The 18603-nt window shown below is 43.5% G+C and overlaps 1 protein-coding gene across 2 annotated transcripts in view; it reads right to left on the bottom strand.

The window, feature by feature from the left end:
- The window catches only part of STK26 (serine/threonine kinase 26), a 191262-nt gene extending 172958 nt beyond the window's left edge, over positions 1 to 18304 (bottom strand). The window contains exon 1 of one of the 2 annotated variants that reach the window (XM_085607891.1): positions 17683 to 18304. In XM_085607891.1, coding sequence (XP_085464017.1) covers positions 17683 to 17724 — 42 coding nt within the window. In that variant the 5' untranslated portion in view covers positions 17725 to 18304. The remainder of the gene's footprint in view (positions 1 to 17682) is intronic. The other variant, XM_085607890.1, reaches the window with a different exon arrangement.
- Positions 18305 to 18603: the final 299 nt, after the last annotated feature.

The raw sequence follows: 18603 nt of genomic DNA, 5'->3' as shown, positions 1-18603 counted from the left end.
TAGCCGTTAGTACTAACCTGTGAATATAACCAACTGAGTGAGGCCTCCTGTACTGAGATAAAGGTTTCCCACAAGGCAACTATCAGGTATATAGTCATATAATTTACATAGTATACAAAATTACAGTAGGCAACATAAAATACTATTTCGATCAAGAGGGCCTAAAAGATTGACAGAGCAAATCTTCTAATCCCATTGTTTGTTAGCACTAAAATCCTTGTCTACTACAGTAATCTGTGAAATTCCATGCAACAAAATACCTGTCTGGGGGCATTAATTCAGCGTATTAACAGTCAACCCTTAAATGCCTATTGAGCAAAACATTCTTTTCATAATCAAGATGTTTAAAGATGGATAGAATGGTTTCCAAAATGTAGGTTTTACACAATCAATACATCAGGCCTACTGCCTTTATCGTAACTTCATTATAAACAATCAGACCTTTAATAACCTTTATACTTGGCTTGTCACCATAACCAACACAGAAATACTGAGTTGGTCATACATAGGTCTTCCCACAAGGCAACCATCAGGTATGCCACATACTATAACAAATACGTAAAAAATGCATAAGTCAAAACCGTGCAAATATTCTGTACCCATGGTTTGTCAGGCGGGTAATCAATACCATAAACTTTGCCTACAAAGTAATCTAAGATTCCATGTAACAAAAAAATCTGCTTTAAATCAAAGTAATAACAATCCACTCTTAATCGCCTATAGATAGACATTAACACATGTTTTTCACAATATGTCTGGCCTGGGGCCACGTCGAATGCCTTTATCATAACTTTTCAAAATCAATAGTTAGGCATATAGCTTTTATTATTGTCTTGTCAGCATAACCAACTCAAGACTACTATGCTGAGCTAAAGCTTTACATAATGCAACCATCAAACATAGAAGTAAAAATTTATACAAAGTTACAGATTGAATCAAAATAAAATTCTCTCTCTCCTAAATAGAATCGAACAAGGATTATTGTAGTGCATATCTTCGATCCCCCACCAATTGTTTGAGAGGATAACCAACACCAAAATCCTTGTCTCCTACGGTAAACTGTGAAACCAAATTACCTGCCTATAAGCAGGTCAGACCTACTGGCTTGGTCATATTTCATAATAAACAGATAAACAGATCGAACCTATGAAACCTGGAAAGACTTTTCCCGAGGAAACCTTTGCAACTGGCTTTACACCTTACCCAACATTCACCTATTCAAGTGTCCATAATGAATGCAGTTTGAGAATTACAAATTATATGCAACCGATCTCCACACGGCCCAACAAGAATCATCACAGTGAAATCTTCATGCTCGTTAGAGTGGGTGGCCAACGCAAAAACCTGCCTACCACATTAAACTGCGAGATTACATTAACAAAATACCCATCTGCAGCCTATAACTCAATGCGAAAACCACCATCTGTTAAAAAGACTTACTAGATTTCGCAAATGCTTTTCCTAATAAATAAGCTAGACTAAATGCTTTTGGTATAATGCTTCTTAATAAGCAGACCAGGCCGATGGCATTGGACAATGTTTCCAGGCTTGTCACCATAACCAGGGCCACTGGAATTATGAGATTCCGCGGATTTTTTCGCATAAATATGGATTTGCCACATAAATCCATCATCTGTATATGCGTTTCTAGCTCAAATGGGTCAAAAGTTACTAAAGACATGGCAACGAGGGTTCATGTGCAGTGGAAGACCCTTTGTGAATTGTCACGGTTCTACTTTGTTGCTTTTTTCTGTATTTGGTTGTTAAAAACATTCCCACTAAGCATTACCTTGCGTAGAATTTGCAAAATAACGGGGTAATAGTATCAAAAAAAATGTGCTGTAGAATTTGCCTTTCTTTGCCACATAATTTAGTCAACTCTGTTGAATAATTGCAGTGGCCCTGACCATAACCATCTCAGACCTACAGTACTGATAGCAAGATTTCACACACAGCAACCATCAGGCACACAGACATAAAATTAGAAAGGTATATAAAAATAAAGTTGGCTAAGCAAAAGACCACCACTCCTATGAGGGGCTAACAAGGATACTCACAAAGCAAACCTATATATGGCATGCCAAACAATATAACCAACACCAAAAGCTTTGCCTACTAAGGTATGGGTTCCCAAACTGGGGTCCGGGGACCCCTGGGGGTCCCCGAAGCCTCCTCAGGGGGTCCACGACTACTTTGAAAATCAAATAATAATAACAGATCAATAAAGTGTAGATATATAAAGAGGCTAAATGTACAATTGAACATTTTAAAACATACTGTAAATGTGAAGGAATTTGAAACTGGAGGCTAAAAATTAAATTGGCATCCTCAGATTGATTTGCAGGAGCAGTGCAAGGGCATTAAACTGAATATAGTATGGATGATGAGCGGCCTCAATTGAATTTAGAAAAGCTCCAACAATTCTATTAAAATTACATTTTGATTTCTACTTTAATTCTATGTTATCTAATTAAATAAAATGTGTTGTGTGTATTTGTTTGATGAATGCTTTTTTTGTATTTTTGTGTATTGTTTTGTGGTTCAAAGCATCAACATTGCTTAGGCCTGGGTCCCCGACTTGCAGTAATGACTCATGGGGGGTCCCCGGATTCGAATATTGATTCAGTTGGGGTCCCCGGGTTCCAATAATGATTAAGTGGGGGGTCCCCAGAAGTCAAAAGTTTGGGAACCACTGTACTAAGGTAATCTGTGAAATTCTATGTAACAAAATACCTATCTAGAGTAATAGAGGAGGAACAATCCATACAAATGCCTACTGCCTATAAAATATGCTTTTCACGATAACGACACCAGGCGTAGTGCCTTTAGGATAGCATTTCATAATAAACAGATCAGGCATAGAGCCACGAGCATTGGCTTGCCACTATAATCAACTCAGTCTTGCTGGATCGAGTAGAATCTTTGCCACAAGCCAAAAAGTGGAATATAAGCAGTCTTAAGTGAAAGCACACATTTTGAGCATAATCGAATCCTGTACTCAGGGCAAACAGCACTTGGGTGGAGCCTAAACCCCTCTCTCAGCACTACGCTAAAAGCTTTACTTTGTTGATCATGCAAGGCTAGGAAACAGCTGCCCTGTCAAGCCAGACCTAAAAATCCATATAGATCAGGGGTCTCCAACGAGTAGCTCGGGAGCTACTGGTAGCTCGCCAGTACCCTCAAAGTAGCTCTCAGAGGTGAAGTAATTTCCAGTATCTCATTCAGAGAGTCTATGCAGAGACTCTAAGCATATTAAAAAAGGCAGCACTGCTCATCTGAAGATCTTTAGCCAACCAGACTACAGCAGGGACTCATCTTAACAATCAAACACACACTGTGTCTGCCTACTGAGTCTGCCACATGGTCATCTTTAGCCAGTCTCGGACTAAGTCACAAGGTGATTGGCCATGTGGTAGTCCCCTGCCTTATCAATTTCACCATGTGTGTGAACAGTGGGCTATAAATGAAGAGTGGTAGCCTAAGCAGTAATCAGTGTTGACCCACTAAAGTGTGGGACTGCAGGAGTCAGAGTGAAAATGTTTCAGTTGGGTGTATGAGCAGCCAAGGGCTGAGGAAAGCTATAATCCTGAGCAGGGAAAATTAAGAGCCTCATCTGCATTTATTTATGTGTGCGTCCATTATAAACACTATTGCTTCCTGTAAGCTACACCTGGTGTCAAGGACTACCAAATGGGTATGCTAGGGTTTTGTCTGTGGCACAATTGTGTCACTTCATGGTACAATAGTGCCAATGACATAATTTTGGCCATCCTGAACTATTTGGGGTATTCTTGGTCTAGTTATGGTATACTGGCAGCCATCAGTGACATATTAACAGCATTACTGCACTATATTTAGGTGTCCCTGATATAATTGTGGCTGCCCCTTGCATAATATTGGCCATGACTAATAATACGGTGGCCATCCTGGTCCTTATGGTGTCCAGCCTTAGCACAATTGTATACTGGTGGGCATTATTGGCATTATACAGTCGTCCTCGGTGCTATGGTGCCATGGCTTATGACTGTAATACCGGAGCATTCCAAGCAGTCTGTGAGGCATTTGTACAGGTGAGTGTTCAATTGAAATAACAAACTGATGTGTGGGGGCCCTGTATTTCCTAAAAATGAAAATGTGCATTTTAAAGGCATTTGTTTCAAACAAAGGTTTTCTTCAGGAAAATGTAGTTTATTTGCCCAAAATGGAAAGTGGTGATAGAAAAATCTGAGCATTTTCAGAAATTGATATGGTGATGAAGACAAAAAGTTGCAATTCCAAACACATTCAAAGTTGATACTTGAAAGATAAGTCAAGCTGAATTGAGGAGACTTATTGCTGTGGTTATGTCTTTTGTGCCACAAGGCATGTGAAGATTTGAATGTTACTTTGTCCGTCAGGTGGGGGCATTTAATCTTGATAAATGTTTCCTTAGCATTTCTTCTGGTAACATCACCTGGAATACTTGGTTGGCACTATGACAATCCTGCTTAGGGTGGTCATAGTGTAATGTTTACATGTCCTGTCAATATTTTACAATGATACAATTTGCTAGTAGCTCGACAGGACTTTCCTTGAGCTGAAGTAGCTCTCAAAACAGAAAAGGTTGGAGACCCCTGATATAGATGAATGTAGCCCTGGGTATCCCCATTCTGCTCTCTAACACAAAATTCCACTCAGACGTCTAAAGTTAATGAAGGAAGGGTAGGGCGCTAAGACAGCAATACATGACTGCCATCCTCCAATCTCCTCCTGCCGTAGAAAAACAATACAAAGTAGTTAGTTATCTAAGGTAAACCACTGTAACAGCATTACAATGCCATGTGTGTGCCCCAAAAGTTCAAGCTCAGCCAGCCATGCTACAGTAGGCGCAGGAAGCTGGAAAAACAAAATAATCAGAGATGCACACAGGGGATGTACTTCTGTGGAAGCAAACAACTTCTGCCCAATAAAAACATGTACTCCTGGCTACCAACATGTGGACAGAGCCAAAGCATCTCTCCATTGTACTCTTGAAACTGCTTTTTTTAGGTTGATCACATTACGCCTGGATCAACCAGACATAGAAAGGAAGATCAGATTACCTTGACCTAATAGAATCCTTGGGTAATTTCTGCCTAAGATCAGGACTGATATTTTGCAGCTGAATACAAATTGGCCTTTAAACCTTACAAATAATTCAGAAAAGAGGAGGAAATTACACATATCTTTAAGGAATTTAAAAGGTATTTTGCTCCGGATTGTGAAAAACTTCACTCAACCAGGAAACCAACAAATTCACTTCTGTTTTAGTAGAATTTTCAAGTAGAAATTGATGAATTAAGAACGGTCTTAAGCAGAAACATTGACAATGGAGATCCAGATTACTCGAGGTACCAAATAACTGGTATCAATCTCTGGCCAAGCACTATGGAGGCAAGTACTAAATTGGCTGGGATGCTGATGAATCTGAAAATACTGTAAGAATTCTAGTTCTAAGCAGGGAGTGGCTGTCCGTGATGGGTTGGGCAAATGTATGAGGTTACATCGCATATATTTACAATGCTGTAGTTTACATAGCGTTCGTTACAACGCAAGTCGTTACAACTACTTACGCTGGAGGGCGCTGGACTTGGGAATAGCACGATTTACTATTCCAACTCCACTCTACGTACAGTAGTGAAGGTGTTGGAATAGTAAACCATACTATTCCTTAGGTTAGAGCGCCATCCAGCGCAAGTCGTAACGACTTGCGTTGTAATGACCGCGATGTAAAGGCATTGCGATGCAATGCCCACGTTGTAATGGATGTCTCCCGGGTTGTGCACATCCAAAGGCAACGTGTAACAGGGGTTGGCCACCCAAGTCTTGCTAGACACAGGGCCTGTCTGCAGGTCGAACAATGCGGGTAACCCTGGCTACAAACGCTAAATACTATGCACATCAGGTGTTTGAAATTAAGTACATCATTAAAAAAAAACTATGAAATTCACTGAAAAAAGTAGTTAAAACTGATATGGTTTTGGCTCAGGTGAGCAAAATCAATAAAGTTATCATCTGTGTACATTAATGGATGAAGAACTACCTAAAGCTGAAACCCTGAAGATCCAGATCCGGACCACTCAATATTTCAAATATTTGGTAAGGGTCTCTTTGAACAAGTGTTATGGAAAGTAGTCCAAAACTGGCTACGGAATCTAAGAACACCGGTTAATGGTTTAATGGCCAACTTTTGCTGGTGACAGCCAAAGGTCATGGTAAACAGGGCTTGGTGCAGACCTAGCTGAAAGAAAATCCCTGCGGTCAACCCCTGCTGCGCATGGCTGAAGGTCGTGCACAGAAGGAGGTTGAAATTAAACATATTTTTAAAAAAATAAGCATTGAAAATGCAATAGGTCTCGTCTTTGAGTTAAAGCCATTTGCTTTGCTAATGGTATTGTATAGCAAAGCAAATGGCTTTAACTTAATCAAAGGCGAGACCTATTGCATTTTCAATGCTTGTTTGTAATGGTTTGAGGGGCCTGATGCTACCCAATACTGAGATTCGAGGGTTATTTTTTTTCCTTTTGTCCCCTGATGAAACCACTTCTCCTGCTCTTCTTGAAAAATTATGTTATGTTGAGGAACTGGTTTTTTAGAATGGACGACTTGCCACAGAAACGGTTCATCTTCAGGGCTGTGACATCAACTGTGTGGAGGCCGAAAATAAACCATGTGGGGGCCAAGAGCAGAGCTGGGCTATTCTCTCGCGAAGCACATTTCATTTATTCATTCATAAGGCGCACACAGCCTGTAACCCGCTTTAATGTGCACAACTACATATAAACACTAAGTGTAACACAGAATAATAACTATCAGTTAAAAGAAATACAGTCAAACATTGGCTTTGAGTATAACTGTTAAAGAAGTTACAACTCTAGCGGAGCACAAGGAAACCAGCACAGAGGTCATTATATTAGTGTTTGAAACCTTACAGTGTCTTAAATTTGACGTATTTCCATTGAGTTGTTTCCGCCACACTGATCATCGTACCTCCGCTCTGCCTCCGCCTTTCACCACATCTTTTAATTCCGGTGCCACATAGGTTAAACGACCAAGAGTCTCCCAAGAGTGTCCTGGGAGGACAGACAGGTGGTGGAGAGACCCTTTCTCCGAAACTGCCCTACTCACAAAGACATGGCAGACACATCTAGTTCAGCACCCCATCATTTCGCCCCAATGCACATTCTGCAGGAAAAGGAAGTGTTCACTAGTAAGTTATAATAAAGGAAACCACAGTGAAAGACCCCCTTTCCCCACCAGGACCAGAGGAGGGGGCAGTGAAATTTAATCACATAACACCAAGTACCAGAGGCATTTGATTAATATAGAACATTGTGGCACAAATTCTGACATATGCCAGAAAGGATGCACCCGTGCATGGCAGGCTCTGTGCCCCACTTAAGAACCCAAGACCCGCGAGCACGTTCTGCCATAACACCCAACTGGGTTCAAACAGCAGCTTGCATTGTTGCACTCAAACTCAAGGGACCAGACTTGCGGTTCTGCTGGATGGGAGAATATTGTGGATGACTCCGGGGACACATCACTAGGTCTACACTGGTGCAATTGTCAATCAATCAGGGATTTATAGAGCGCACTACTCACCCGTGAGGGTCTGAAGGCGCTGGGGGGGGGGGGGGGGGGGGGGGGATGGGTGGGGTTGGAAATATCTGCACCATTGCTTCTGAAATTTAGGAATAACGCGCGGAAATCAGTGGGGGGACTGGTTTTCACAGACTTTCTCCCCGTTGCACAATGGGCGAATAGGGGATCACTTGTAAGCCAGTGATAAAAATGCAGCCTGGAATTACTAATACCCCTGCCGCAGCACAGAGTGTGTTATTACCACACCAGTCATACCCTGACCTTATGAAAAGGGCCTAAGTGATATGTTGAGGAACCTTGGTAGAGCACGCATTTCCTCCACTGGCCTGGAGCTGCTGTCCTTTGGTCACTTCCCTTTGCCACAAAGGCCAGGCGTTTCGATCACAGAAGGTTCCAGAGTCTGGTCGGGCTTTTGATGACTTATTACAGCTGCCAAAGAGGGGGGGGAAATCACCGCCGCCGGCCCGGTATAGAAAGGAAGCCAAGCAATGTGCAACGAAAAATCACCGCCGCTGGATCGGGAGCCTTGTCAGCATTGTTACCCTTCACCCGCATACGTCACAGGTAAAGCTGCGCTGGGATTGGCCCCAGCGTCGCAAGTTGCTGGGCAACAGGGAGGCTCGTCCAGACGAAGCTGCGTTGAGTCCCGAGGAAGCGCACGGTACCTTCTGACGACCGGGGCTTCCCTACACCCGGCAAAGAAGATCAGCGTGCATCCAGGAAAGCGCCGCCAGGGAGCAGCGCAGACTACCGAGCCACCCCCCTCTCTCTCTCTCTCTCCCTCTCAGGTAACAGGAGCCCAGGTTTCGGGGAGTAATTGATTGGTGAGCGCCGCGTGAAGGGGTGCTGCGCAAACTTGGGAGGGAGGGAAAGCAAAATGCGCGTGCGTATGCAGAACTCAAAGATGGTGTTGGGAGGTCCACTGTCTGTACGTACGCGTGCATGTTTAGCTTTGGCTGACTCGATCGCAAAAGGCAATCGCATGCGCGCTGCTAACGCCAGGCGAGACCTAAAAATTGACTTCAATTGAAATTGTTAAAAACTGAGTTATGGCTCACATGCAAAATCAGTTAAATGTACCAGTTAGGTTTACCAACGCACATAACATGTCATATCTCTATCTACCCACCATTTTCAAATCTTCAAGGCTATTAAGAGAGCCATGTGGCAGGAGGCGCCAGTTATGGCATGTGTTCTGGCCAATTTTTAGGTTTTTGGTGAAAGACACACGTTTACACAGTGTCAGTCACCACTGTGTAGTTATAGATAGATCAGATTTTCCATAGGAAGAGCTTCTTTTTGTTTTGATAACTATGGCGCACCATCATAAATGCTCACAAAACGTTCTCCCCTTTGTGTCGAGCGATCCGATTGGCAGGCCACAACATAAAGGGAAATAATGTTGCCACCATTTCAAGCCCCAGTGCCCATGTCCCATATTTATAAAAAAGCAGAGATAAAAGCAGGCAGGTATGGGCAGAGCCCCCCTCCCCAGGATATTGCAGTCTAATCTGTCACATTTTGAGACTGCAAAGCCATAAAACTGTGTAAAAAGGTACATTTACATCTCAAGTAGTGGGCCCAATTGAAACAAACTGTCTTGCTGCAACCTAGGAAGGAACAGCGACTGAAAGACTGTCTTGGGAGGGGGGGCCTCAAAGGCTCCTTTCAAGTTGCTGACTAAGATAAAAGGTTGCTATGAAAATATTTTGCAATGGAAGAGACCTTTAAAAAATAAACACAATATTCAATGTGAGGCATCATGAGTTCTATGTACGGAGTTTAAATTTCTCCCACGGTACCTCCGGATTGGTGCACTTCCTTTTAATATGCCACAACTATATTTTTATAAACTTCCTGTAAATGATGGGCAAAGCAACCTTGCATCCACTAACGAGTTAGATCGTGCTTCCCCACAACGGTAGGCATTAGAGAAGAAAGTTGTGTAAGAGGCTAGCCCAGCCATTGAGTTCTTCAACCACACATAGTTCATAGCAAATTGAGTAAGGGTACAGCTGTGAAAAGAACGCAGGGAAGTAGACCATGCCCTGCAGAAGTCAGCAGGGATGGAAAAAGGTACTCACACATTTGTATTACTTTAAAAGACGTAGGTGGGGATTGTAGAAGAAAATATTTCCACATCCAATGCATAAAAGTGAAGTAACTTCTCCAAGAAGGTCAAAGGACACACCGTGACATTTTCAAACCAGTGGATCCCTGGAGGAAAAAGAAACAACTCACGGATAGGGGAAGAGATGAGTTAATGTGCATGAACACCCAAGAAGCATTACACACAGTATGTGTAGGAAGAGGGTGTGGCTGAATGGCTAGGGAAACCAACTTCGAAGCTGGGGAACCAGGTTCGAGTCTGGCCGGAGGCTCAAACATCCTGCGATTCTAGGCAAAATCACTGAATCTTCCTGTCCATAAAAATGAATGTGTACGTCTGTAATGCAACTGGTGCTCATGTAAAGGGCTCTGATACCTTCGGGTCAAGCTCACGCTATACAAAACTGCAACAACAAACAAACATTGGCATAGCCAATAGGTCTCGCCTTTGGGACCTTATAAGTGTTGAGCCATACAACAGTTGCATAACTAAGGTCCCAAAAGCGAGACATATTGGCTATGCCAAGCGGCCGTGAAAGTGACCGCGATCAAACACCAAAGCGGCCGCAAAAGTGATCGCGGTCAAGCGCGGCTCCCGCGCACATGCACTGTAGCTCTAGGCTCGCCTGGTAGCACTTTTTGGAGCCCTCTCAAAAATTCAACAGACCAACGCATGCGCTAGGTCAGGCAAGACCTCAAAAAAAGTATAAATAGAGGTATGGGTAGTCGCCACGGAAACCAAAAAAGCAAGGTTCAACATTAAAATCAAAACCTTGCAATCAGAAGGGAGGTTGAAAGCAACGTGGCATAGAAGGGGAAGATGGAGATTATCAATAACGATTACTGTGGTCTTCCAGCAGTGCACCACAGCCCCCTTTCTGCAGCCGGAGTCAACAGTTTAGAGATTGGAGAGCATGAAAAGATCTGACCATGCAGCTTCTTGGAAAACCTGCTTTGGCTCGAGATAACATACACTGACAAGCCCAAAAGCTCTGGTCTCATGATGTCAATGCATGTAACTACAGACCTACACAAATTCTGCTTGCATGTGCTGCAAGCACAAATGCCGATTAGCATGTTCAAACCAGATGACTGGGTTTGCCACGGCTTGGGTGGGGTGGGATGGCAAAAACAAATTTGATTTCTGTATAGAATAGGAGGGAAAAAAGTGATTGCAACAAACTGTGATGATAAGAGTGTACTTTTCAGATGCAAAACAGTCCCTCGTGCATTCCGATGGAAGCCCTTCCTAGTGGGCAGAATGAAACTCCAGACAGCTAATAGCATGAGGTGCAAAAGGATTACTCCTCAGAGTAGTCAATGTCCCAGTCTGCCCAGGGAAGGGCACTGTCTGCAGTTAAGGTAATATTTTTGTCCAAATGTTAATGCTGTTCAAACTTGTATTTATGGTTCATTAATTGAAAGCCTTTATTATTAGGGTGAGCGCTCTAAGTAAATGTTGTAAGCTCTGACTGCACTACTGACAGCGGTTTCAGTATAAAAAATATGTTACGCACGTTTTCGAAGTTTAGCAATATGAGGCTATGTATAATGCTCCCAGAATGCTCTCCGAATAGATGCAAATATTTGCAGAAGCTTGAAAGCAAGATTGAGGATTCTTTGCTTTCAAAATGAAACGTCCACACAAAAAACATTTCCCTAAACTGTAAAATTCTAGGTACCGTTTCTGTGCAGCATCATTTACTAAAACATGATGTATTCTAGTATTTCCTTAAAATAATCATAATAGAAAATCAGTTTAACCAGTTTCAATAAAATTATGTGAAACAAAAATAAACAAGCATTGGCAAAGTCAGTGGGTCTGAAATTGGTGGTCAGCCTTTTGGTTTTGTCAATGCGCGACTTGTTTTGGCATGGTTTTTGTAAAACCTTATTGGTGTGGGAGCTGCCAGGCCCTCACCATTATTACAAACATCAGCAAAAGAAAAAATAGTTTTTGGTCTTAAAAAGCACACACTGCCACAGTAGTTACTGCCACTGAACAAAACTACGTTGTGTGCTGATATGCTCCTTGTGAAAGCGCAGAATGATGTCAATCACAGTGAAGTCAGCCGATACAAAGAGAGAGACAGAATTTTAATAGACGCAGAAGGTCATGGTTAATGGCAGACCAAATTAGGGGCCCAATTATTAAAGGAAGTCTCAAAAGTGTACCCAATGTATTTCTTCTTGCATTAAGTGCAGCTCTACAGCTTTCGTGAATTACCAAGAATTTACAGAAGTACGACAAGAAATGTTACTCCTAGAAAATATTTGTGAACTGCAATTTAGCATAAGCAAATATGCATGTGTAGATATGCTCATGCGAAAATCTGAGTGTTTGCAAGTTCACTTTCCCTCCAACTACTTTTTTCCCCCCAACTCTGGAAGAAGGTTTACGTCTGCCTATGTCAGGAGTACATTTCCAACATTTCTGAGTATGGGAAAAGATTAGAGAAGAGTTGTTGAAAACCCTGAAAACCTGCAAGTTAGTAGGTTTGCACAGACTCAAAAGGGCATTCTAACCCTGGAACTATTGCTTACCAGTACCTTCAGCCCCAGTGTGTAGATCTGCGGAAACGTGGCAACATAAGGGGATTGCAAGTATTCAAACACTGTTATGGTATGAGCCCTGGAATAATCAGAGAGGCTATATCAGAGCTCTTATATAATGAGATTCCCGTCATACTTTTTCGCCTCACTACAAGGCACCAAAGGGACAAGTGGATTTTGTTACAGGACAAGTAGATTTATGAAGCAACCTGCCCCATGGACAAGTAGATATTTTATTAAATGTCACATCCCTGAGGAGTGATGTGTTCAAACAGTTTAACATCTGTAAGGAGCCGGGCTGCCATGTTCAAAAATAATCTAAGGAGTGGGGGGGGGGGGGGGAGGTGAGTTTTTGGTGTCCCAGTCAGAATGGCATTACCATAGTCCAGTTTTGGAAGGACCAGAGATTGCACCACAATCTTGAAATCATCTGAGGGAATGAATGGCTTAATTTTCTTGAGGTATCTTAGTGTGTAAAGCACTCCTTTTACCGAATTTTTGATGTGCTCTTTCGTGGACATGTTGTCCAGGAAGAAGCCATGGGACTTTGCGAAGTTGGACAGAATAAAAGAGCTATTTAAAGCATTCAGGTTGCTGAGCCATTCGTGGAATGGTAGGTGGTTGCTTTTGTGGGAGAGTAGAATTATTTCATGGGGTTAAGCTTTAAGTGATTAGAGTGAAACCAAGATCGTAACTTGTTCAGTGTTGCGCTGAGATGTTGAATGTCACTGGCCTTTACAGTTCATTGCTTAAAAGCAGTAGGGTGATGCTCCTCCGCCATGCGGGAGAAGTCTCCCCTGCCCTCTCCACATTTTCTGAGCAAAGAGTTTAACGAGAGCAAACTGACGTGCCACTTCGCAGAGCTACAACACAGGCTGGGGGAGGGGGGGGGGACAAAATATGGAAATCATGCTAAAAGATGCAAGGAAAAAAAACAAAAAGTTAGCTTGGGCATAAAAGCAGAAACACCTAGAGGAAAAGTTGAAACACATTCTCAGTGCTAGCACCAAGCAAACCAGGGCTACGTTAAAAGCTCGGCAAGCAAAACAACAAGAAAGGTGCAAGCCGTCCCAGCTGAAAAATGGGTTGTCGACATATCAAACCTTTAAGTACACCCCATTAAATCAATGGTCACCATGGCAAAAAAAACTCACTTGCTAATGCCCTAGAGGGTCTGCAGGACAACCCAATTGCAGTCACCTAAAAGGGGACATTAAGTATCCTCGAGTCAATCACGAAGGATAGAGCCCCGTGCCCAGACTGCCTACTTGTGAGTATTTTCAAGGAAGATCTGACATTATGGGCACCTTATATGCACAAGCTTTTTAACCAATGTGCTGTCTGCCATTCCGGAATCATGGAAAGGCTACATTCTGCATTCAGTTCATAAAAAGTGAGCCAACACCTCACCTGAAAATTACAGGCTAATAGCCCTGCTGGATGTAGATGGTTAGGCCTTTGTGAAGGTACTCTTACATGAGCTTGATTAATGATAACATCATCCCATGCTATCAGACGGGGTTCAGGCTGAATGCCTCAACAATGGACTATGTTATGTTAATAATGGTTTGTATAGCGCACTGACACCGGTTGGTTTCCTGGCGCTGTAGAGACAGAGAACAGTCAGAGTTGGAAGCCTGCGGAATTAGTAGTATGCTTGTTGGTAAAGCCAGGTCTTTAGGGATTTCCTGAATAATATGAGGTTGGGGCATAGCCGGATCTCAAGGGGGAGGGAGGGCATTCCACAGACGAGGTGCCAAAGTGCCAAATCTGCATCCGCCCGAGCGTTTACGTTTAAAGGATGGAGTTTGTAAAAGGCATTGTTGGGCCGAGCGAAGGCTACGGGACAGGGCATACTTTATAATGAGTTTTGTGATGAAGGTAGGGCTTTTGCAGTGGAGCGCTTTAAAGATCATGCAACTGACTTTGAAGGTACAGCGTTGGGCGACCGGGAGCCAGTGAAGTGTTTTCAGAAGAGGGGTGGCAGAATGCCATCTAGGCTGGTTCAAAATCAGGTGTGGAGATATTGAAAGGAATTATCTTTCCACCTAATCTAGGCCACACCAAATTGCCCATCATTCAGTACGAGGATAACTCATACAAGAATTGGGATAAAGAAGGCCTTAGGTACCCTACTTTCGTAGAACACCAAGAACTCCCTGCTTCCAAATACTGCAAAAACGACAGTCCTGGTTTTTGGCCAAAGAGCCTAGAAACATCAGCTGGAATGGCAGTCGGACCCTTTAAGTATAAGTACGGCATACAAATATAATTACGTTGGAGTATGGATATCAGACACCGGCAAATCTTTTTTCCATGTAAAGGCCCTAAAAGACTTCTTGACTATTTGGACTCTTGCCTACCATGTTCTTTGATCAACTTCTTGAGGCTTTTTTTATTCAACTGTCTGCAAGCATAAGAAACACTTCGTATCTTTTTAGTTTTTATCTTCTCAAAGTTTTTTCTTTTATCCTGACCCATGGCATGTGGCACTTTGGAACTGGACACACTATCTCCTTTTTGGCCACCTCATGTTTCACGAACACAGCCACTTTTGTGCATTATTTGAATGTGTTTTATTAAAACAATCTGTGTGTTGCCATTCTGATGGCATTGTAAACATTTTAGGTAATCATACAATAAACTATTTATTGATATATTAAAAAACTGGTGGCAATATGTATATATTAAAGAACTGGTAACAATATGCCTGGTACACAGGTGTGCTGTCACGTCAGACCTTAAAAACAACATAGAACTGAAAGAAGGGGGGTGGCTTACGGCCTAGTTCATGTTCGCTTGGTGTGCAACACCAATCACTGTCACAGTTAATGGAGGTATTTACTTTTCACAATATTTCTTTAGTGCCTCAAGTTTTACAGTCTCTCTTGGCCACATCACCTACATTTTGAACATTATCAACATTTAAGTGCTGTTGGTAAAGCAGCAAGCCAATAAAAGAGTCAAGTGATACAAAACATTTTTACTATATTCAAATACTGGTGGTAATTAACGCCAATGTATGGTTCATACCTTATCCTCCCTGCAGATGTGAAAAAACCTCACAAAAAAAGAAAAAGAAATTCAAGTCCCAAGTATTCATGAATTTACCACAAACAGGAGGTGCAAAACTGATACACTCTGGAAAAAGCTAAATATCCTGCCCAGTGTGACAGCTGTTCAAATTGCTAAGAAAGTCAGTTTCTGAAAACATGCAAGTAACAGAAATCGGAATGAAAATAAGCAACGAACACATATCGTGCACGCCAATCGCAAAACGCATGGTGCGGTACACAGTACTAAAGAATGGAATAGATCTATTGCAAAACGTTTACGCAGCAAAATAACAGCATTGTATACATTAAAGATAAATAATTTACCACTGACAACTCTGAAAGCCGGTTCTAATCTTTTCCAGCAACTTTAATGCCACTGCTGCCAGGCATTATTGCTATGTTACCACAGCTCAGCAATACAACACGATTCACCGCAAAACTAACATCTAGTTCAAATGTATCTGACCTATAATAATTCTTGCATCGCTTATACCCTTTCGGGAGACTTTTAGAAATAAAAAGTAAAACCAAAAATAGTTCCAGAAATGTGAGCCAATGAAGTTACAAATGTCAATATTCTGGTGCTTAAACTAAGTCTTCCTGATTTAGAGCCCTGGATGTTGTTTTAAACTGGCAGCCGGGCACTGTTTTCCCCTCTGATGTCTTCTGGGCCACTCTCCACACCGGTTGAGACTTTTCCAAGCCCTATTGCCCTGCATTACGTATGTAGCCATATATAAAATCTAATAAGGAAGTCCCCTTATCAATGTAAGTTCTTTGCCATCGGCGATTTAATGTAAAAATGTAATGTCCAGTTCCAAAAAATGGAATTACAGACAGGATTTTAGTCATGTGACTTTATGACAGTCTCCGAAACCGTTCTCTCGACTTATGACGAACCTTTATTATCACATTAACTGCTTTTGGAGAACAGCCCTCCCTCCCCCTTAAATAAAAAAGGGATCCTCTGAGTAATGTGTTCGTGACAGTCTGTCGATACAGAATGGCTTTAAACATTTTACTGACACTTTATTAAACAAACAAAAACTAAAAATCACCTACGTTTAGGTACTGAAAATAAATGAGGCTTGGAGTTCCCGTTCCACAATGAGATAAATGAAAAACCTATGTTGACTAACTAGACCAAAAGAATTAAATTCATTTTCTCAATGTCATTATGCATTTCCAACGCTCGAATGAATTTTAAGCTTAAAGCTATTACAAGTCATAAACATGGCGCAAAATACGCAATATCTTCAGAATGTTTTGAATTACAGCATACAATATTCACGTTGTCACTACAAAAACCCCTGGGATAGCACTATAGTCAACCTCTATATTGATCAGTCAGACCCGCTAATATAGGCAACTAGTATAACAACGATATCGTCTATTTACACATGGTTATGACAAACTCAACTTCAAACAACGTTCCACTTTACTAGCATGTATGGAAAAAAATATATATATGAGGCAGCAAATTACAACGAAGTAAAGCGCTTCCTCAAAAGTTGGTGTATTGTGCGAGTGATGATACAGACCATTTCGTAACCAGCAACGACAACGAAGACAGACTCAAGGAATAAGCTATGTAATTATGTTCCATAAATAGGGTGCCTGGTAGCTGTCAGTGGCATGCACGCCCCTCTTTCAGAATTCCGTGCCACATACTGCATGTGCAGAAAAGCCTTGAATTGTGCAAGCGTCTGAAGCAATGCGGGCAATGAGCCCTTGCCACTACGTGCAGCGGTGACCTCTCTAAATGTCAGCAATGCGCACGTAAGGGGCATGGCCAGTGCCCGCTACCCTCACATCGGTCAACCTCCCAGCAAAACGGGTTGTACCTTGGGATTGTGTTCTTACTGTACGTTGATAAAAATGTACACTGACCACTCAGGCCATAAACGTTCCCAGTACTGAGGCCACGCCCTCTGCAGATCCACCTAGGTTCCCCCCGAGCTTCTCTGGGCACAGCCTTCTACCACATCACCCTCTTGTGCTCTATAAACACAGCAAACTGTCTTCGCAGTTACTCCCCCCGGACTCCCTCCTCACACCCTAGGCACCTCGCCCAAGTACTCCAGATCAATACCGACATCCCCAAACACCTCACTCTAGGTGTACAGGCACTCGCTTCCTTTTCTGCACAGCCTCGGCCCCTGCGTGATTTACTGTCGCTTGCTCTCTCCACTCGTGCCAGCGAGTACACTTTGAGCCCTTGCCCACACCTATGCACTACTAGTGAACCCCTGCCTTCTCGCTTCCTTGTCTGCGACTTCTCCGACAGGTGGATGTTGGGTTCAGCGGCCGGCACGTAACCTCTTCCGGGCCAGGGGCTCACCTGCATCCCGGGCACCTGCACTGCCACAGGGGAGTGCGCCATGGCGGCGGTGTGTTTCTTCGGCCCTCAGCTCCTCGACAGCGCGGTCACTCCAGGCCCATGCTCCGCCGAGCGACACAGGCCTACGGTGCCGGGCCTCGGGCCTGCGCTCCCCGGCTTCTTCGACCTCGGGCTGGGCCTGCTCCCACAGCCTCTCCGGCCTGTGGCAGGGACGTTCAGGTCCCTCCGGTGCCCCCTTCCGTGCGGCCAGGCAGCGTTAGACGAGGCAGGGGCGCTCCCCCTCCTGTGCTCACTGCAGCGGGCTCAGAGCGTCATGTCTGAGGCAGGCAGCCCCTCAACCCTCGCGGTGTCAGGAAGCCGAAAACGAAGGTGTCTGAGCGGCGGGGAGGAGTCGTCCGGCCACAGGCTCCAAACAAGCTAGAGGCCCGGCTCTTGGACGTCACTCGCTGAGCCCGGCCCAGTGCTCGGTCCCGCCCCTCCGCCAGAGCGACCGAGCTCGACCCTTCCGAGCGCTCCAGAGCACGAACCCCGCCTACCAAACCGAAAACACCCGCCTTTCGACTCACTCAACTGCAGCTCTTCCGCCACCCAGTCCCCGATCTCAGCCTACCACGACGCTCTCGTTTTCTAAGCTTGGAACCGCCTCATTTCGCAACAAAATGGCAAAGCCAATAGTCAGGGTGTAGCATCGTATAGGTCAGTTTACAGAAATCGATTTGACTACTATAGTTACCACCCTTCGTGACATTGCAGCTTTCCAACACGGCTACAGAGAGCGAAGAGTGGCACTGTAACCAGGGGAGCTGCAGGTGGTGAAAATCCCCCCCCCCCCCCCCCCCCCCCCCAGGAAAACCTTGCAGGACTTTAAAGGAGAATGGTCAATAAAAAGGCCCTACATTAAAACAAAACAAGTTTTAAAGA

Source organism: Triturus cristatus, chromosome 5_2, assembly GCF_964204655.1.
Source record: "Triturus cristatus chromosome 5_2, aTriCri1.1, whole genome shotgun sequence".
Lineage (NCBI taxonomy): Eukaryota > Metazoa > Chordata > Amphibia > Caudata > Salamandridae > Triturus > Triturus cristatus.
Note: the sequence above shows the minus strand (reverse complement) of the source record. Positions and strands in the feature narration are given on the sequence as shown.